Source organism: Cyprinodon variegatus, unplaced genomic scaffold (genome assembly GCF_000732505.1).
Source record: "Cyprinodon variegatus isolate N-32 unplaced genomic scaffold, C_variegatus-1.0 Scaffold208, whole genome shotgun sequence".
NCBI classification, from domain to species: Eukaryota; Metazoa; Chordata; class Actinopteri; order Cyprinodontiformes; family Cyprinodontidae; genus Cyprinodon; species Cyprinodon variegatus.
This window is the reverse complement of record NW_015150661.1, coordinates 420,065-442,603: the sequence shown is the minus strand read 5'-3', so window position 1 is coordinate 442,603 and position 22,539 is coordinate 420,065. Positions and strand designations below refer to the sequence as shown.

The following is a 22,539-nucleotide window of genomic DNA, read 5'->3' as shown; positions in this document are numbered from 1 at the left end:
GACTTTAGGAAGGAAAAAGGATATGACGGAGAACTTTTAGAGGTTCTGAACTTTTTAAAAGTTCGGTTTACCTCCATGGCAGAAACTAGACCCCACCTAGTTATGGCATTTTTATAAGGAGCCTGTAAATGTGACAGGAAGTGGCCTGCAGTGAGGTCTGCAGCTGAACCCTCACAGATTTATCACCTCTGCTGCTCCCTCAGCCTCACTGCTCCTCTCACTTTAAAGCCCCACTGCTGCTAGCTGGTGAGCTGGTCCAAGACACTTTTTCATTTTTACTACTGAAATCCAGGACTGAGAACAAAGAGTGTGTGTTCTTTCTGCAAACAGAGACAGGCCAGGTGGCAGACAAGAAGGAAATCTACAAAAAACTATTTGAGATTAGTATAGCTTTTCCTACCAACAGCCATATAAAGCTGTAATACGTAAGGAGAAATACAAAGGGAGGCTCATTAAGCTTTAGTTATGCTTCCACTTGAGGCACATGCAGCATCAACACCCACAAAACATTTTTTAACTCTCAGTTAAAGACGTGATTGAGGAAACAATGGGTCAGCGGTGGCTGGCTGTCTTCCAGCAGGATTGCTGTCACACCAACAAGGCAAGGAGAGACACAGCATCTTACAGATGAAGGCAGCATGCAGCTGATTTTGAGTACAGGTTGCAAATTATCTTTGGCCATTGCTTAAGATTTATAGGTTAGTCTGAATGCAAATCATTCTTGCGTACATTAATCTATCAAGGGTATTTCATTAGAAGGCATTTGCTGAAGAGCGGGAGAGTTGGTGCTCATAAATTTTGCGTGGCACTCTGATTGTTCAGCAGATCACCGGATAAATGAGTGGACAGCACCAGCCACAAGAAGTGGCTTTCTCCATTATGCTATTATTTCCTACTGTGGGTGCCTCAAGACACATGCTAACATTGTTACAGTGGCTGGGGGTGAACTGTTTATGAACCTGCCAATCTCCAGTCCACAGGCTCCATCCAGGGGCTTAGTGAGGGCAGCTGAGGTTTCCTCGGGCAGCAAATTACATTAAAGAAAAAAAGACACAGTGATTAGAACTAATAAAAGAGGTTATTATAAAACAACTAGAGGTTTTAGAAGATTTATGCATAAAGCAAAATCAAACACCTGAAACACTCCTAATGCATAACTTTCATATATGCATTCGAGTCAATGAGTCGATGCAATCAACTGGTTTTCCTTAGATAGAAAACTTTGAATCAATTTGACTGTAAGATCTGGTGAACTGTAAAGTGCCTTGAGATGACATGTGTTGTGAATTGGCGCTATATAAATAAACTGAATTAAATTGAATTGACATGGGAGCTGGCTCAGAGCTTGTCTGCCTGCCTGTGTGTTTCCTGGAAAGGGCAGCCTGTGGAGCTGATTTAGAGTTGCCTTTTGTATCTCTGCTTCTTTCTGTATCTCTGCTTCTGTCTCATTGAACCCCAGATGACCTCAGCAGATTGCCGCTCACACTGAGCCTGGTTCTGCTGGAGGTTTCTTGCTATTAAAAGGGAGTTTTTCCTCTCCACTGTCGCTACAAGCATGCTTAAAGTGGGGGATTGAATTCGAGTCAATGAGTCAATGCAATCAACTGGTTTTCCTTAGATAGAAAACTTTGAATCAATGTGACTACAACAGTCCCTTCCAAGCCATCTGAGAGTAGCACATCGTTTTTTTAATCAGCTCAATGAAAATAACCTAGATGTTTTATTGGACATGTCAAAAAAGTCCTGCTGCTTGAGATTTGCAACTCTGGGGCACCATAGGATTGCACAATGTCCACTAGAGGTGAATCAAACAGAAAACATTACCTATTCCCATCATACAGTATTCAGATACTTCCTCTGCTCCAATAAAGAGCCACTTATCACAACAGAGAAAATGCCTGCAGTGGCTCCAAACAACCAATTTGATCACTTTTCTTATTAATTCAGTCAATAATCAAATGGCTGCTTTTTGTTTGTGCTCCGCAGATGGAAAGGCAATTATAAAAACAAACCAAAACAAAATAAGAGATGAAAGTCAAGGCACCAGTAACATACCCTGTCCTGACACAGTAAAAAAATTTTAAATTTTAAACTCATTATTCAATTACACATGCATTATATAATACAGAGACATAATTTATAGGATGGGAATTGATGTCCTGTTTCCATTTCTTTACATCTAGCATCAACCAAAACGTTTTCAGGTAAACATGGCAAAATTAATATCATATGATGGTAGCAATACCACCCACTGACCTCAGGTTATTCTAAAAACTGAGTCCTGTAAAGTTACTTTCTCAAAATCAACCTAAGTTTAAACCTATTTAACTCCTCTGCGTCCTTTTATGTGTCTTTGGGTGTTTTTACAAAGAATTCATAACTGCATTGATTTGGTACAGCAGGAGAATTCAGTCAATTACAAACTGAACATTTCTTTATTGACGTTCTCATGCTTCAGTCAAACCTGCATGTAGCAATGATAAACCAAGGCGCGGTTTATTATATGTGTTGTTTCGAGAGACTAGAAAATACATTAAGAAAAGAACAGGAAGTTTAATTTTGCTGCACAATCATGATTAATTTCTCCAACTTCAGCATATAATATTTGAGATGTTGGAGGAAGTACATCTTAATTTCACTTGAGAACACAGTTGGCAGAGCGTCAGTACTTTAACAGTTGTCGGTAGGAACATATGAACCTGCTATAAACACTGTATAATTTAAACAGAAGCGCAACCAAGTTTAAGCTGCTGTGGAAGGGAGCAGCTGAAATGACTAATACTAGATTAGACGGAGACGAGATCCACAGCAAAAAACAGATCACTTTATTATTTTTTCAAAATTTTGCTTAAATTAATACAAGAATAAGAAGATGTCCTAGAATGTTATTCCAACTATGGTGCAGGAATGTTTGGAAAGCAAAGTTATTAATTTATGAACACAAACAGTTGGAGCAGCTAAACACATGTTTAATTTCCCATTCAAGTAAAATATTTAAGATTTCTACATAAGCAGATGTTATGATCTGAAGTGATACACACTGAAAATGATTTGAAAAAAAACTTTTCACTGCTAGGGTAAGAAACATTACAATAACATTATCTGTTCACATGAAGAACAAATATGTCTGATTTGTAAACTAGGAGAACATTTCCAGAAACACAAATCAGCCAAACTATTTTTCTAAACATTTTTATTACCAAATCATTTCAAAGGACACATGGATCAACAGCAGCTACATAAAAAATAGTTTAAATAAATAAAAAAAGAAATGTGTCACAATGTTTCTCCAGTTTTAAGCTCTTTCAATGAGATACAAGAGAAGGAGAGCGAGTGAAATGGGCTTTTTTCTGCTTTATGAAGTATCTAATTGCACTACACTGCACTGTCCCCTCCCCGTCGTTTGCTGCACACTGACAGTTAGCTGGCTACAAAGGATGATGATTCACTCTCCTCACTTTCAACAAATGTGCAATTTTTAGTAAAAAAAAAAAACAAGTGTGAAAATTAAACTCATAACAGTCCAAAATATTATCAAGGTAATACTGTTTTAACACTATAGTTGGCCAACTTTATGCTACATGTGACATTGCAAGAGGAGCAGATAGACTAACAAAAGAAAACAACAATAACCTTTTTTACACTTCTGATAGAGATGAAAAAAAGCTATAATCCTCTGCAGAATAAACTTTTAAGGTTGCTTCCATTTTGGAATAAATTTATCTCATAGACAAAACAAGTATGATATTAATTGCACTGTTTTTGAAAAACTATGAATAATTGTTTCTACATACATTGGAATACATTGGGCTTATTTTTACTCCATGTTATTACAACGGTTTTAAGCCAATTTTGCAAGGCAAATTTTAAAATCATTAGCTTTACTGGCACTTGATGCAAAGTACTGGTAACATGTGTATAAAGCATGGCAATAATAAATCATATTCTGTCTATTTTTATGTATAGTGTAAAAAGATAATTTGAAAAATATATACCAATGCAAAATGGAGTAAAAATACGTTTTCAAAAGTCCACTTTCGAAGGTGGTTATATTAACATTATTTTGAATACTATATTGACTTTAGTTTCTATTTCCTTGAACCCTAGTCGGCCTCAGCAGAAGGCCGCCAACACCGAGCCTGGTTCTGCAGGAGGTCTCTTTCTGTTAAAAGGGAGATTTTCCTCTCCACTTTTGCTGCATGCTGGCATATTAGTCAACAAAAATATGCAAGTGAAAAAAATTATCACAGTAAGCTCATCCAGGAGGAAAATGTCTTGCAAGTCAATAAGTCGATGCAATATATGGATTTTGCTTGTTGAAAACTTTTGACCATACTGACTCCGGGTAAAGTGCCTTGAGATGGCATGTTGTAAATTTGCGCTACATAAATGAACTGAATTAAATAGAACAACTTTTAAGGAACAGTTTTGAAGAGCTGTCCAACCTTTTGCTAAAACGAGGTAGGGGGTACAGTTATGAGGTTCATTTTCTATCTAAAATTGGTATTTGTATAATTATTCAGCATCTTGAACTCCCTGGGAACATAAAAACTGCAGGGCCTCATCATCAAAGTAATTGCAGTTTAATGACAACTAAAAATGGAAGTGAACATAAACACTTCCATGAAACATGGTTTTACTGTATGCACCGCCAGTCCTCCCAAATCTCTAGAAATGGCAACGTAGAGGGAGACGTCTTTTCACGCCACGAGGTTAAGATGAATCAGCACCTCGAGAGCTTTGATGCTCATTTGTTGGCGCTGAAAGGCTCATTAGTGCTCTAACAGGACGGGCGCTGAGGTTTGTAAAGATCTCTCACGTCATTCATTAATAATTGATACTTCAAGACTAATCTTGCTTCTTTACTCACTCAGATTCATAAGAAATTTAAATCTCTACTTAAATAAAAACAGCTTTAAAGATGATGTCCTTTTGATGCCTGATTTTCCTTTATCCTGTCAGGAAACAACGAGTATGCCTCTCTCTGCACAACACAAAGTAAGCTGCCAAATCAGGCATTAAAGAGCTTCTAGTTTGAAGCTCTGCATTCAAACACAGCTTTTCTGGAAACAGAAAATGGTATGTCAGCCGATTTCCATCCTAAGCTGAAGAAGTTATCTCTCCAGCGATCACGTCAGCATCCCAAATATTGTTTACACTCGGCTGGCTATCTCGGCCTGGGACAAAGTTTGAATTCTAAATATGGGCAGGCAGATGCACCCAGCAGTTTGGAGATAAGAAATGAAAGGGATTGCAGGCACTATACCCCTGCAAACTCCTGAGCCGGGTTCACATCATGAGTGATGCACGCTGATTAAACCAGCAGCAACCTTTCATCAGGACCTGCCAGAAGGGACTTTATACTTGATTTATATGGCAAAAAGACCTGTAGATAAGTTAGGAAATAACCAGAATTCATAAAAAGAAAACTAGATGGTCAGCATAAACCTTATTGAAGGGGGAAATGTAAACAGAGAGGATCTAACGTATGTTTTCGTTAACTAATCCCAAAATGCTGCAAATCCTATTTAAAACATTTAGAGTGACAACCTCCCCTGGATGGTTTAGGTAGTTTATAAAAAGGATCAGTGCTCACTGCTATGTTTCCTTAACCTGTGCAGCCTCTATGCACAGCCCTGGAACCGGACTGACCATATTACACAGGAGCTTGTTCTGTACACCTCACAGATAAATTTGTTGACTTGGCAACAACGGCTTGGTGATCTGGAGCGCATCACATTTATGGCTCTCTGTCCTTTGTTTCTAAAAAAAGGTTCACGAGAAGAAATAGAAACATAACATGAGGGGAAGAGCTTCCAATTTTAGACCCACCCAAGATAGCAGCAAATACATTAATGGGACTCACTGCTGAAGAAGTACTCACGTTTGGCAGAGCACAGTCTTCTTTTTTACTTCTTTTATATATTTTTTTCTAACATGAAAAGACACTTTGAAATATGTTAGTGGAGAACTGACTGAGATGAAAGCACAGCTCACTTCTTTCAACCTAAAGTATGAAAAAACAGGATGCACCATATTGAGGTAGGTATTTAAAAACAAAAAGAAGAAGGAAATTGAGATTAAGGCTTTAAATATGCAGTACTGTGAAAATCCTGCTGATTTCTGCTGTTTCTGCTTGTTTTGTCCTATTTACATGTTTCAGATCATCAAACAGATTCTATTATCACACACATTACATTTTGCAGTTTTCAAGTGTTGACTTTGGGGGATAATTTTTTAAATGAATGATTTTTCAAACTATTTAAAGCAACCTGTTTCTATATGAAGCATATCAGCATCTAGAGCAATGAGCAACATATCCCAGCACTGCAGACTTCAGCTGCTTCAGTTAAAGTAAAAAAAAAAAAAAACAAGACTGAGAAAAGATTATATTTATATGGTGAACACACTGCTGAACAAAAAGAACATATTGACCACTCTCCAATTTAACGAAAAAAAAACTCCAATTTAACGAAAAAAAACTTGCTGAGCAATTATTTATTCTGTCTACTACAAAATCCTGAAAAATAATTTAATTTCAGCCATCAGTTCAACACCTTCGACTAAAATAAGATTGGATAATGCATGCAACAGAACAACAATCCATAGCAAACCTCTGAATGGTTTGAAATAACACCACATTTGTATAACATGTAAGATAAGGTGCGACAGCAGCGTCGGATGTAGTAGTTTGCTCTGAAATCGAAGGGTTGACGATTTAAGCCCCGGTTTCCGCTTTCAGTGTTGTTATGTACTTGGGCGAGACATCTCACCCACATTACCTACTGATGGCGCCAGTGTGCTGCAGCCTCACTACTGTCAGTGGCTAAAAGTTCGCCACCATCAGTGTGCGTGAATGGGTGAATGACTGAATGTAGTTTTTCCAAGTCTCCTGATTTGAAAAAGCACTATATAAATACAGGCCATTTAAGATTCTAACCCAAGTCAAGAAAAAAATCTGATGCATGGCATGACTGGAAGCTGTTCAATGCTTAAAAAAACTCAGGTTAACTACACATTTCTGCAAAATCCCTGTAGATTTAAGTAAAAAAAAAAAAAACTTGCTGCCAGCCAACACAAGTGCTAGATTTGTTGGTGCTGAGTGGGCCTCAACTAGTTGTTCTTAGGGGTGAATATTTCTCCAAAAAGGTCAAGATCATTTTCATGGGGGGAAAAAAATGTCTTTGAGCACATCTGCAATTATCTGATTGATTCTGAACTGTTTCTGCTGACTCTGTTAGTCTCGCCTTTGAAATAAGGCTCTTCCTGCTCCTTTCCACACTAATGGCCTAAATTTGTCTGACTGGCCAAGCTAGTAAGAGAAAAACTAAAACAATCGGCAGCACATATTGGGTATCGGTTTGACTGATTTCAAAATAATCAGTATCAACTTTGTCCTCCAAGGCTTTAAGCCTTTGCATTTCTGTGACAACTCCACTTTTCTACTCTTTCTATAACATCGAGAAAAAGAAAAGATTTGACCAAACTGGATTCTTTCCGATTTACAGCAAGAAATGGATTTTGTATTTAGGGGATCGGAAATTTGGAGGGGAAACAACACAGCCTTTAACCCAGCTACCCCGTGTGCATGCATAGGGCCATTAGCTTTTACACCTCATTACAGGTTCACTTTAAAATGCTGTTTCAGCAGACTCAGACATTAGTGTAGTAAGTACTGATATCTACAAAGACATCTGCAAACTACAAAATACCTTGTGCGGATGCCAGTGTTATACTGGTCATAAGAAGTAGATGAAGTAATAAACAAAAGGTTCTTATCCAAAATTTTGATTACAAAAATTATATCATTTGATTAGGTTATATTCAAAGCATTTAAGCTACTGCTACTAATAATATTATATAGTCATGCAGTTTCTTACATAAAGCTAATCGCATGTGATTTACATCAGAAAACTAACTTGGCAAACTACAGTAACAATATTTCTTATCTTGTAAGCTATATTAGAAAATTTATATTTTGTTTTCATGGATCTAAACAGGAAGAAGTTAAAAGGCTTTTTCAAGTTCTGTTATATATAAAGTACGTAAACCCTTGATGATGTGCTAACTTTCATATGTGGCAAAATGATTGGAAGGAATTGTGCAGATTGTAAATTCTGCTGCTGTCTAACAGCAGACAAAATTAAGCATCGTCATTTCATAGCCTTTTTAAATAATTTTCATCAACTGACAATCTTGGGCTGAAACTTCCATTCACATATTCAATTTATAGTCCATTCAAAACAAAAGCTCTCATAAGATATAAACTGGTAACTGTGATGCATGTATGCTGTGACCGCTATTACTAAAGTCAAGTTTCTCAAACGTACGCACAATTATAGTCTAGAAAAATTCATTCAGATTCTGATAAACCTACAAAGTCTGATCATTTCTTAACCAGTGGGGTCCAAGACACACATGCGCTTTCAGAACTTAGGCTAGTATTGTGGAACCACAAAAGGCAGAGAACTAGACTCAGTAGGCCTCAACATAAAGAGTTACACAGAAACTTCAGCAGCACCTAGATCCAAAAGTGGCAAGTGGTATATGCCAGCTGGGAACCGGCATATGCCAGTTGGGGACCGGCATATGCCAGTAGGGAACCAGCCTAAGCCGGTTTGAAACAGACTTAAGCCGGTTTGAAACCCACTTATGCCAGTTGAGAACCGGCTTATGCCAGTTGGAAACCGGCATATGCCAGTAGGGAACCGGCATAAGCCAGTTTGAAACCGACTTATGCCAACTGGGAACCGGCATATGCCAGTAGGGAACCAGCTTATGCCAACTGGGAACCGGCATATGTAAGTTTGTAACCGGCTTATGCCAGCTGGGAACCGGCATATGCCAAAAGAGAACCGGCATATGCCAATAGAGAACCTGCATATGCTAGTTGGGAACCAGCATATGCCAGCAGGGAACCGGAATATGCCAGTAGGGAACCGGCTTATGCCAACTGGGAACCGGCATATGCAAGTTTGGAACCGACTTATGACATCTGGGAACAGGCATATGTGGGTAGAGAACCGGCATATGCCATTTGGGAACCGGCTTATGCCAGCTGGGAACAGGCATATGCCAATAGAGAACCGGCATATGCTAGTTGGGAACCAGCATATGCCAGCAGGGAACCGGAATATGCCAGTTCCCAAATGGCATATACCATTTTTTCAAAACTGGCATGTCAGACACCACTTGTGGCTCTCGCTGTCACTCAGAAAATCTGCGAAGTATTTCTGGTTATAAGGGTATAACACAATAGTGTTGTAAAATATTCTCAGTTTACAAGTTGAAAGTTTCCATGACCGGTCTTCGATGATATAAATTTTCTAGTACATTTTTATGTGTATTTTTATGAACATATGTGGAGTTCACATACAGTAAGTTACAGAAGGAGATGTTTAAAAAGGTGATGGGTACACATAATTTCATTAATAGTATTTATTTTTTTTTGTATACCACTGAAAGCAGGAGTTAAAACACATAATGGATTGAGAATGTTCTGGATGAACAAATATTTTCATCATGCTGGGAGGGACTGAGGAATGACAGTTATTCCTATGCTTACCCAACATGACTGATGTTGGACTAACAGCCCCAGAACTTCACTCTTTTTACAAGCTAAACCCTGAAAAGGAAATAGCAAATTTACTGAGAATAACATACGCTACTAAATCAGCTTTGTTAATTACTCCAAAATCAATCCTTTTTCTGATTTGAAATATTCAAAAGCTGATGATGTAGTTGTTTGATATAAAACAAAAAGAAAAAAAAAAACGTGTAGCTCTGTTAATCCAGTGGATACTTAATATTCCAACAGACAGCCCATTAAGAAAAAGGCAATTTATGCAAAAGAAAGACATCCTAGTGGTTTCACTAATCTCATTCCAATCATTCAGAAAAGTAACAACTATCACGTTGAAGAAGGAATAGGAAGCTCAGACAGAGCTGTATCTACATTCTTGGAGTATTGTTGAAAAATACTTCAGCGTGTCATGTCGCTAGAAGCAGGATATGCTTTGTCTTCACTAACCTGCAAGGCATTTATTTAGAGGAAATAAAGCCAAAGCCAAGGTCCTGAGTGTGTGTGTTAAACCATCTGCTGTTTGAAGATAGTGTTGATATTCAGACATGTGATCCTTCTTTTGCAGTGGAGTGTTTATTCAGTTAATAATGTGGCCAAATATACGTCATCATTTATACACTCCAAGACATTTTGTCTCAAAACAAAACGAAGAAAAAAAACACAACCAGTCAAAGCCTGAGAAAGAAAAATAGAGTGCATGAAAACACAGATAATTGACATTTATAATAAATGTCACAGATGCTGTTCCTTTATCAATTAGCATTCATACTGACTTTGCTAAACACAAGATTTGGGCAGTAAAAGAGATTGGATGAGGCGCATTAAGCTAAGATTAATGCTGGTTTCAGGGCTTTTTGATAAAATGTAAAACTTGTACAGTTACATGCCTTTTGGCATTGCTGATGTTACTCGGTAGTCACTTTGAAAATATGCACAGAAAGACAGATAAGGAGAAGACTTCTAGTATTGATGTCTCTGGGGAAACCCTGAAGATAAACAAAGAACTAAGGCAAAGGTATCTTGTCTTCTCTCGCTGTTCACAGCTTAAACAGTTTCAATTCCAAGAAGTGACTTACAAGAACTTCATAGTGCTTTGAAAAAGTATTTATACCCTTTGAATCTTAATATTTAAATCCCCATAAACGGTGAGATGGTTCTAACAAATTGGACATTTGATTTGTATTTTTTTTTAACCCCCAAAAGACCCTGAATAGTGTGGAAAGCTAAGTGATTCAGTCCCGTTTACCCTCATACCCCTAAATACAACTCCCAGCAGGAGTCCAACTGTGAAATTTCATTCAAGCATATTTCTATAAAAGTTCTGTAAAACATCACAGGTTTGATGGTGAACATTACTGAACAGACATTTATACAGACCAATGAATACAGCCAATCTATGCTTGAGTTTTTCTGCAGTGAAAAACTCAAGTTGATAGGAAGGTAATTGTTTTTTTGTTTTTTTTTACCATTGTACAATACTTTGTCTTAGTCACACTGAACCTCAATAATACCATTGGTGGGTAGCAACTTGCTACATGTACTTGAGAAACTTTTATAGAAAAATTTACTTTAAGGAGTAGTTTTTCTGCACAATGCTTTTCACTTTTACTTGAGTAAAAATATGATAAAGTATCACTGCTCTTACTTAAGTAAAATGTCAGGCTACCCATCATGAGTAACTTTACTTAAAAAACACAAAAGTGCAGCAGAGAGACAAACACCTACACAATGTCTGAGACATCTGTTTAGTACTCCATCTTAATTGTTTTAATGTTATTTACCATTTGTTTATGTCCTTATATCATTTGAAATGCAGTTTACTATATCATATAACAGTATGTAACTTACCATATTCTCACCTACATCCATGACATACTATCAAAATGATTTTTTAATTACTGAATGGTATATATTGATTTGTTTCTCATTTTCAAAATGAGCAGCTAACTTTATGTTTTGCAAATATACACATTAAATCAGATGTTATCATCAGTTACTCAGTACTTGAATAGCCTTGTTCCCAATTACTTTTTTTCTCTTGATTGAGTGATTTTTATTTGGATGGCTACTTTTTACTTTTGCTTGAGTAAAAATATGATGAAATAATGCTTCTCTTACTAGACTACAGTTTTTTGGGTACTCTACCCACCTCTGAATAATACATACATTTATAGTAAAACTGTGAGGAAGTAATAAAATAAATAAAAACCCTTTTTCATAAGTCACTGTGAATATAAAGTGTAAGTTGCAGCTCTCTGGGTCAAGATTCACCCAAGGCAGCCATGTCTTTATAAATTACTTTCTATAACTAGCATTTTAAATAATTCATCCTGCCAAACCAAACAGCTGTTACATTTCCATCAGGCGTTGCTGTGGTAAACACATTTCTAAGTAATGTTTGCGATGTGCCTACCAAAGCTCAACTCAAATATTCAACAGCTACTGAGACCTTTCAGTGTCACGAGATGGAAACACCGTGTTTCTGGAGAAACCCCACAGAATGCTCCTTCATGATGCCAGGGCGAGATTTACAGATGGAAGTATGCTAAAGGTCAGCGGCCTAATCTCATGAGTCGGGTTTTATCAACCAGTAGAGAACCACAGCCCCTGAGTCAACAATATTGATTTGCTGCCACTGATCCCCATGACATGGACATGTCCCTGGAGACAAAGGTCAGGCACAATCACATGATCCTGCAGGCTGTCAGAAGCTCAGTCAAATGTCTGCATAAAGAGACATTTTGGGGATTCAGCTTTAACTGGGGAGGGCAATCCTGATGGTGCCGGACTAAAAAGATCTTTTATAGAAACTATAACCAGATGCTTCATAAGGTAACCCAGTCTGCTCTGCTCTTCCTGGAGCTTAACCCACTGCCTGGCCTGAAGCATAACTGCATAATGGATCTGTGTCCCCTTTCTTTTTTTAACAGCATTTCACAGACACTAACATGTTTATCCAGAGCATTTAAAGAGCCTATCCAGAGATGTATTTCTTTATAAACAACTGACTGTGGCAGTAAAAACAAAAACACACAGCCGGTAAATTAGGTTAGGATTTCAAAACATTCAGACTATTCAGAAAACCCTTAATAAAAAATAAACTGCTTACTCCCATACACTGCTTTGTGGCCATTTGAGTTAATAGCATCACCAAAGGCACCATAATTATTTGGATATATGTAGATATTTGTAAACATATTGGTGAAGAAGGCAGATTCTGAAGCATTTCAGTTGCAAGCTGATGTAATTTAGCTGAAGTTTGACTGATGGCTCATGATAGAACCAAGTTAACATCTGCCTTAAAGCCTCTTATTGGTTTTACACTTTTAGCACACAATTCGAGCATCTCTCATTTAGTATTAAAAAAAACAAACAGAGAATGATCAAACTTAAAGATAAATCAGTTTTGACCTAATCTTTTTTTTTTTTTACTCATTCAGTTTAAGTCTCCTTACACTTTTATTTATATAGGTGGATGATATGGACTCTAAATCTACTATTTTGTGTTACAATAACTGATTAGATACTTCTTGAGATACTTTGAACAGTAAGAAAAAGCATTTAAAGGAAGGATGTGGTAATGTAATAGTAAAACAAAAAGAAACAATCATCATGTGGATGCAGCAAAATGAGTGGTAGAGAAAAGTATGGCTGGAAGCTTTAACAGGAGAAACTGTGCAATGTGACAGACATGGGGGGATTTAATAGATAATTATAGAAATAATAAAGGCTGCCCGTGTCCTCACTAAGACTAAGAAAGTAGAGCACATCACCCCAGTTCTAAAGTCCTTACACTGGCTCCCTGTATCTCAGAGAATAGACTTTAAAATACTGCTGTTAGTCTATAAATCTCTGAATGGCTTAGCACCTAAATACATCACAGACTTGCTATCAGTGCATCAACCCTCCAGACCACTCAGGTCTTCTGGCTCCAACCTGCTCTGTATATCTAGAACCAGAACTAAACATGGAGAAGCAGCATTTAGTTCCTATGCTCCACTTATCTGGAACAAACTTCAAGAAAACTGCAAAAGTGCGGAAAGCCTGAGTTCCTTTAAATCAAGACTAAAAACACATTTCTTCAGGATTGCGTCCAACTGTTCTAGTTAAACAGTTAAACTGAAACATCATTAGTTCAACTTTTTTATTTCCTTTAGTCCAACGGTTTTTAATGTTCTTTTTTGTTTTTGCAGTTTTTTCCCTACTTGCTTTTATTCTGTTTTATTTTCCCATATTTTAATCATGTAAAGCACTTTGCATTGTCTTTGTACTGAATTGTGCTATATAAATAAATTTGCCTTGCCTTTGCCACTTATTTTAATGTTTTTATCTGCTGTACTATGTTGGTCAGACAAAATAAGAAATGCGTTGCTCCTATGCTCATCCTCACATGCAGGGATGGCTTATGGTTGCTATGGCCAGGGTTTTTCTCACGCATTTCCACGGCTGTTTAGTAACCAACCACAGCAATTTTCTGTGTGATCCAGCGCCCTGTTTTTAACCACCAAAGCAACAGATGAACTGCTGATCACAGCGTGACAGTCTCTAATTGGGGACATTTCCCAACTTTGATGAGTATGCTGATAAGAAGAGGCTAATTGAAGTTGAACAGAGGGAGATGATTAGATGTTATCTCTTACTTGTCCTGTGTGACATGCTCCCTGATGGCTCCCAGGCTGCCGGTGCCCTGCAGCAGCCTGCAGGTTGCCAGGTGCCGCTGGTACTGCTCCTTCAGGCAGCCGTTCTCCGCGCACAAGTCGGACACTTGCTGCTCCAGCTCCTCTATCCGTCCTCTCTGCCTTTCCAGCAGCTCCTGTTGGGTCTCGATGATCTTGTTAAGCTCCTTCAGATATTCCGCAGCCCTGGTAGGGTTCTCGATCGGACAATCCATGTCGTCCCTTCACTCCTTTCTGGTTCTTTTCGCCGAGCTTTCTCCCCGTGGAAGCCGTGGGGGAGACAGCTGCTTTAGTCCTGCTTGGCTTTAGGCGCAACAATTCTGCAGGTCCAGTCTTTTACGCCGCGTCATTGTTTTGCTTTTAAGTCTCTCACTTTAAAAGAGACAAAAAAAAAACAAAAAAAAAAACGCAGATATAAATGTATAAATGTTCCTAGACCAAGCGCGCCCTGGTCACCGCGAAGCTACGCGCGTGGAAAGCCGTGGATCAAGTAGAGCTGATGTTGATGAACCCAGCTGACTGGCCGCTCAGATCTGACTGTTCCCCCTGTTGGCAGAGCGCTGTGACATTTCTCCATGCTCTTCCCGTCACTTTTCGTAAACAGACGCTGGCCATTCAGTGGGCGGGGCCCTCAAGTTTTATGAAGCTGCGGCTCCCTGAGGGCGCTCAAGGTTTTCATAAAGAAAACGACCCTGTTTAGGAGGAAAATATGTGGATGGTTCAACTATGCTGCATTGATGAGCTTTGGCTCCCAGTAAAGCAGTCATCTCACTAAAGCACAACATATCTTCAATGCACAGGCGTAGCCAGAAAATTTTTATAAGGGTGGCCAGGCAATAACCAATGTACACTGAGGGGGGGGCAAAAGTTGATTGGCACCAGAACCTCAGGGTCAACCTACACCAGGCCGGGAATGGTAAATGTTCCTAGTTTCAGCGTGCAAGGCAGTATATACAGTATAGCCCATCCTTGTCCTGCACATCCTTGTGATGGTTGTCATATGGTGTAATTTTCTATTACTTCAAACTATAAAATGCTTGCAACAAACTAAATTATAATAAAACAAAAATGCTTTCTGTACACCAAACTACGACATTCCTCTTATATTTGGCAAATTTATGTTCGAATATTTTGCAACAATATGTTGCGGTGCAGGATGGGTTTTGCATCTGTACTGTATACATTAATGGTGTGCAAAATAATCGTCATGATGATGCATCGTTATTCTAATTTTTTCGTGATCTACTGCATCGATTCTTGATGCCAAGTATCGATTATTAATTCTAAAAAATAAATAAATAAAATTGCATGAATGGTTGGCGATCATCTGCCACAAACAAGTGTAATACAACTTCCAGTCCAGTAGATGTCGCTGTGGAAGTGTTGACGCACGCTGCCTTGTGTCACAAGCATTTCTGGCCGCAGGATACTGCGCCGTGTCATGCAAGAACAAAACATGGAGGAGAAAATATTGCAATGCATCACAATAATTCAAGTATTGTGATGCATCGTGATAGAATCTCATCATGGCCTGTGAATCGTGATTCGAATCAAATCGTGACTTCTTTGGCAATACCCACCCCTAGTATACATGATTCCATTTCATTGCCCACATGCCACCTAGACTGGCAATGAATGCTTACACACCACTGAGCATCATGTATTCATTCTTGAAGAACTGCCTTTCTGCCTCTATATTGTATTGTTTTATGTTGGTGTTTTTACAACACTTGAGTTTACATTGTACACCGAGTGTGAGTGGGTGTCTGGCTGGCTTCATGCAATTGTGGACGTTACGCAGCAGCAGTCACTGTGGCCAAAGTCAACAAAACCGTATTATAGAAGTCTTGGTGATGGTTGTCGTGTGATGATCAGTCAATCCACAATATGTAATTGTATGGTGTTTCACATTTTAAGAGCAGTTTTAATGCGCTTCTATAATTCCGGAGGGTAGGTGCACGGTAATGGGCCGGCATAGATGGAAAAATGCCAGGGCTGAAAATCATTCCCAGTCCGAGCCTGATCTACACTGTTCCTGCAGGAACAAGCATATCGTTTGAGTCAGGTTTGAGCTCTGAAGCGAACATCTTTTCCATCGTCATTACTTACCTACTTTTATCAATATCGTTCTGCATGAAATTGATATTTACAAGTACTAATATCTACATAAATTGATAATTTAATAGGTTTTTATTAGAATAGTTATTTACAGAATCTATGATTTCACTTTCAAGAGCATGAATTCTGTACTAATCTCTAATGTTGGTATATTAATGTGCATAATTAAACACAGTGTTTTTGTTGTTAAGTATTTGTTATTATATATAAAATTAAAATGTTTTGAATTTTCTACTTAAGAGAAAGAAATGGTAGGGATGGCCATGGTCACCCCTGGTCCCCCATCTAGCTCCGCCCCTGATTTATTTTTTTTTCTTGCATCCTCAGGTAATATACCTTTAAAACAAGAAAATTGAAAAACCCAAGGGTATTTTTTTTTGTTTTGCATACTTTAATCATTCAGATTATCATTTATTTTCCAGTTTATCAAAAAGCAAGCCCGATATGTTTTTTAACCTAGAAGTAGATGCTAAACTGCTAAACTACTAAAATTTGATAAAGCCAAAACAATTATGGCAAAAGTTCATTCACAACATTTGTTCATTCAACCACTACCTTATGTGATATGGAAAAAGAAATATCAGTAAAGATATTAGTACAGCCTAAAAAACTGATTGGTCAATGCAGCCAATAAATTGGGTGAATTCTACCAATCAGGTGTGTAGTAATGTATCCAACCATGCTTTTGGTTAAAACAACCAATCTAATCAACCTAATATGGTAGTATTTTTTAACCAATCTATATTGGTAAAAGGGCAAACCAGTACAAATTGGTCATTTAGACGAAAATATTAGTTAATTTGTGTAACTACATTCAAAGTTGGAGCTTGAACTGACAACCCTTTGGTTTAAGGACAAACTTCTGCATTGAACACCATTGTCGCCACTAGGTCCATAACTATTACACACTTGACTACAGCCAAACATTGAGAGTTAACCATCAATGACCATTGGTATTGGTTGTTTTAGTCAGTTAAATTGGTTGATCTAAAACCAATGGCTTGGTCAGTTTCTGACCAATATACTACTTAATCTAAACAAAATTGATCTAACCAACTAGATTGTGTAAGAAAATTGTGGACCTTTAAAAGTCTGGTTCATTATTGGTTACACCTTTCAGATACTTTAAGGAAACATATAATCTGTTTGAGTAAATATACTCAATGATAAACTGGATGGAAATGTCTCCCATTATACCAAATACAAGATGGCATCTTTGTCCAAGACACAAATGGATTTTTGTGCAATCCCATACTTTTTAAATTGAATAATAAATAAACACATCTACCTTCATAGATGAGCTACTTGGTGTACAATCTATTCTTTTGTAATTTATTGCATGAATTAAGCATTATTCATGATATTTTTAGTGATCTCAGATTACCTTGAATCTTTTTAGCTGCATGTTATATCTAAAGATTCTTTATAATGAACCTGGAGTCCATTCTTTCGTCAGCTGCATTTGAAAAGTATTTTGATGCTTTTAGCAGTGTTCTGCTGGGAAACGCTTGTTTCTGCCAATGTTATCTTAACACATATTTCTCCTGTCTGCAGAGGCGTAGCCAGAGAATTTTTATAAGGGTGGCCAGGCATTAGCTAATGTACACGGAGGGGTAGCAGAAAGTAAATAGGCACCAAACCTCCCAGTCAATCTACACTGTTCCAACAGGAAAATTAATGAGCAAAATATCCATGTTTTCTAAATAAAGACAAACTATACTTTCCCGCAGCCTTTACTAACAAATAGATGAATATATTCAAACATCCAGGCTTTCTAGATAAAAGGTATAATGGATAAAATTCTTTCAGGTTTGAGTTCTAGGCGAACGTCTTTTCTAATGTCATCATATACCTACTTTTATCAGTAATCATTCTGCATAAAATTGATATTTACAAGTTCTAATATCCACATAAATTGATTAATTAATAGGCTTTTATTAAAATAGTTATTTATCTATGATTTCACTGAAGACTCCTAGATGACTTACAGAGACACATCGTTTTGTCTTTGCCTCATAAAACACAAAATCTATTTCTGCTAGAATTCTATACTTATCATCTTTAATGTTAGTATATTGATGTGCAGAATTAACCACAGTGTTTTTGTTGTCAAGTAATTGTTAATATATGAAAAATGTAAATGTTTTGAATATTCCTCTTGAGATGTTTTACTGCTGCCTCCACCTGAGAGGGAAATAAATGGTAGGTGTGATTATGAATGAATGAAATTGATTTATTTTTTATTGAAGTTTTGTCCCCAGCCAATTCAGGTTTCTATGATAATATAAACATTTAAGAGGTAGCCGCAGGTCATAATGTCAGTCACTTAATGTTTTTTTATGAATAAGATAACTCTTGATGGACTGAAACCGTATTTTGAGCCATCTATATTTTGAGTAAAATAAGGTTGTTCTTTATGGATTGTTTTTAGTTTTTTAACTGAAGCTGATCAGAGCTCATATAACCGTTTTGTTAAACTTTTATTAAGCTAATATCAATCGTCCAAGCAAAGTTAAACTTTCTCACTATTCAAAACAACATTGGGCAAAACATGAGAAGGAAGCTAATTCCCTTTTTCTGGACATAAAATCAGCAACAAAACTAATCTTGGGCACAACTGAGCAGATTTTCTTCCTTTTTTGTAGCCCATGAGGGAAGGGTGTCGTGGGCAGTGATCCACATCTCACATATCCAAAACTGTCACTGGGCACATCTGCATGTATGAGGGCAGAGCTGCAGATTCTGGACAGGCTGAACTCAGTGTGAGCTCCCAATCGGCAGCTCTGTCAAGAAAAAAAAAAAAAAAAAATCAATGCTGAAGTTTTCACTTGGTGGCTATCTCTTCTCCTTCTGGCACTGGGTGCCCTCTGAGACTTCAATGCAAACTAACCAGAGTGGGGGAACAACAACCAGTCAGCCAATTACACACACCACCCCTGCAGAATGGTGTTACAGACATCTGTTTAGGAGCAGAGAGGCAAATCAATAGAGAGACTGAGCAGTGGCAGCTTGCATTAGTGGCTCTGTTTAGTGCAACTCATAGGAGATAGGATGCATTTTTAAATCTGTGGAAAACCCATTCATCTCTGGATAATCTCTCTTATTTAAATCATTTATAAGTAAAATAAAAGTAAACTATGAAACTATTTGCATTTATTACCTGCCTATATTAATATTGAAAAGAAAGTGCAACTACTTTGAGTTCCATGGATAAACACTTCAAGGATTTTAACATGTTAAGATGCTCGGAAATTATTTAGATTACACCTCAAGTGAGCAAACCTGTGTAATAAATAAGATGAAGCAACCAAAAAAAAGCCAGACTTGGAACTTGTAATGCTCTTGTATAACATGTTTTGTGCTTTAACAGCCTGTATTATTTCTGTTTCACATTTCAGATCCTTCTTTTTATTTTCATCTGTCTTGTCTTTACTTGCTCCACCTCTTCTGCTTTTATCTCCCCAGTTCTGCTTATAAAAGCAAAGACACAATCACAAAGCAGTTGAAGTTTAAATAGATTTCCTCTTTTTTTAGAGTGGTGATTTGGCATAAAAAGATATATAAGTGCATTTCATATGGAGTCAGATGTTATGAAATTTGCAATTTTAACACAAACTTCATGTAGTGATGCTCCTATAATTGGATTATACATACATTTTGCTTCTTATTCTCTGCTTTTTTATACATAATTACATTGCATAATGTTATCTTTACTGTTATCTGAACTATTGCTACATGTTTTGTTTCCTTTCCCTGCCCTAACATGTAATTCTCACTTAAAACAACTAGGAAAATTTCTCACAGCCGAAGCTATAAAAACAAAGTCTCTGTTATATAGTTACCAATGTTTTTAATGGTGCATCTTGATAAATATTGTGCCTTGCTGAGTCATTTTATTCAGCTTGTCTTTCGAAACTTGAGATTATAGTTGATGAAGCATGATTCTGTTCAGAAGCAGAGGCAGCTTCTTCTGTAATTCATCTGGTATATCTCTTCATTTACACAGAAATAACATGTTTTTTTGTTTGTTTTTTATTTTTATGATTAATCTAAACACTTCTGACCCTTCTGCTTATGAAACAAATTTCACAAAATCTGGCTCAATTTCCAGATCAATTTTTATTTAAACAATATAGCTCAGATATTGCATTATCACAATACAGACTATAAGTTGTCTGCTCATAGGTGTCTTTGTCAGTTGTTTCAGTGAGGTCAACTTTTCAGAAAAGAAACAAAACATTGTTTTTGGTTCAATATAAAAAATAAACATTAATTAATCAACTAGATTATACACTGAAAAATAGGGTTGTGCAAAAACAAGATAAAAACTTTGAATCTGAAGAAAAGGGTTCTCAAAACAAGCAAAATGATCTTGTCATGCAACAAGATAGATGAAGCTTAAGTATAAATTTGACTCTTATCAGCCTCACCTGAACCACATGCGATCTTCATTGTTCACCTCCAGCCAATCAACATGCAAGAAAACTTTAACCCACCTCCACCCCCTCGTCCTCTGGCTTATTCCACCACCAGTGTCCGGGTCCCGGGGAAGGCTACTCTAATCCTTTTCTAGGATACCCATCCAAGCCTAAGTTGATTCACAGCATTGACGTCTTCTGCTGGGGCCCAAGCACCAGACAACTTATTTCATTTATGCCTTCATCAGCCTCTATTTTCCTTGAACCCCAGTCGGCCTCAGCAGATTGCCGCGAGCCTGGTTCTGCTGGAGGGCTCCTCCTCTTAAAAGGGAGTTTTCCTCTCCACTGTCGCCACTTGCAGGTTCAGTGAGAGGGATTGCAGAGTTAATGAGTCCTCACAATCAGCTGGTTGTCCTTAGATAGAAATACTTTTGAAGAATATGATTGTGTTACCTGTATAAATGCATTTTAATTTTTCTATGTTCAACTTTTCTCTTTGTGAGTCTCTCCAGGTTGAACTTTACAACATTTTTTGAACTAAGATTATTAAGTTGAAAACTTCAAATAAGAGAAAAAAAATCTAACTTTTAAACCTGATAACTTGTATTTGAATAAAGCTAAAATGCTCAAAAGAATGCAAAAAATCCAGATGCCTTTATGGAGTCAGGCTTACTTTCCGTTACAATATATTTGACTACCTTCTTAATGACTGCCAGAATTACGTTCATAAAATAACAGATTCTAAAACCCAGTTGGTTTTAAAAGTGCTGCATCTTGGACAAAAATATATTTCAGATTAGCAAGCATGATTTAGATGGCCGCCCTCAGGTCACTGGGAACTAATAACTGGGTTTCAAGAACCAGAACCAAACAAATGAGGCACTGTAAGGTTTCTGTGGCATGCAGAGGGGAGCAGATACATTTAGCTTTAAAGAAAAAAACTACCTGCTTCGTTTTCTGATGAAACATTCTTTAATACTTTTTAAGTGTCTGTCGTACGGATCACAATGTTCAGGGCTGCAGCCTCAGATGCTCAGGGTTAAAGAAGCAGGCACTGCAGCCTGTGACCGAACCTCCCATCACTGGGCTTATTTTATCAGAGCACCATACATCCGCTCTTTAGAGTAGTTATGAAAAACTTTGCTGCTCCAGTTCTCTCTGCTCTCATTTTCTTTTGATTCATTTTTCAAGGCCCTTTTGAAAGGCTGCAGTTCCTGGATTGGGCTGAAGTGAAAGTGGGAACGATGAGTGCTTTGTCCGTGAAACTGGATGCTTTGTCTTCATGCCGTTCCACCTGAAGGCTGTATTTATTTGATTTGAGAAAACTGAGCTTTATTGTGGAGGGAAAGTGGCAGCAACAAAACGGGAACATGGCATGCAGATGAGGTAGGGAAGCCATTAACAGGCAATGTGAAGTGGTCCTGGGGGAAGAAATACAGTAGCGCTGTAAACAAAAATGAAAAAATAAAAAGAAAGTGGAATCTAATTTTTAGGCAATGACGGCAAAATGTGGATATTTTAACAATCTTATAGAGGACGCCAACAAATTAAACAGCCTTTTACAATGCATGAGAGGAGGAAACATCTAAAAGGGCAAAATCTACAGAAAACAAACAGCTTTTATTCCTAAAGGACAAAAACAGAAAGGATTTATTGCACAAGTCAGCAAAATTAGAAAATAAACATAATGATGGATGGATGGATGGATGGATGGATGGATGGATGGATGGATGGATGGATGGAT

The 22,539-nt window shown here is 37.5% G+C and overlaps 1 protein-coding gene across 4 annotated transcripts in view; it reads right to left on the bottom strand.

Moving 5' to 3' along the window:
• The window catches only part of iqsec1 (IQ motif and Sec7 domain 1), a 141,021-nt gene extending 126,270 nt beyond the window's left edge, over positions 1–14,751 (bottom strand). For 2 of the 4 annotated variants that reach the window (XM_015380143.1, XM_015380151.1), the window contains exon 1: positions 14,224–14,749. In XM_015380143.1, the coding sequence (XP_015235629.1) occupies positions 14,224–14,474 (251 nt within the window). In that variant the 5' untranslated portion in view covers positions 14,475–14,749. Of the gene's footprint in view, positions 1–14,223 lie in introns of all 4 variants that reach the window. The other 2 variants (XM_015380142.1, XM_015380150.1) reach the window with 2 other exon arrangements.
• Positions 14,752–22,539: the final 7,788 nt, after the last annotated feature.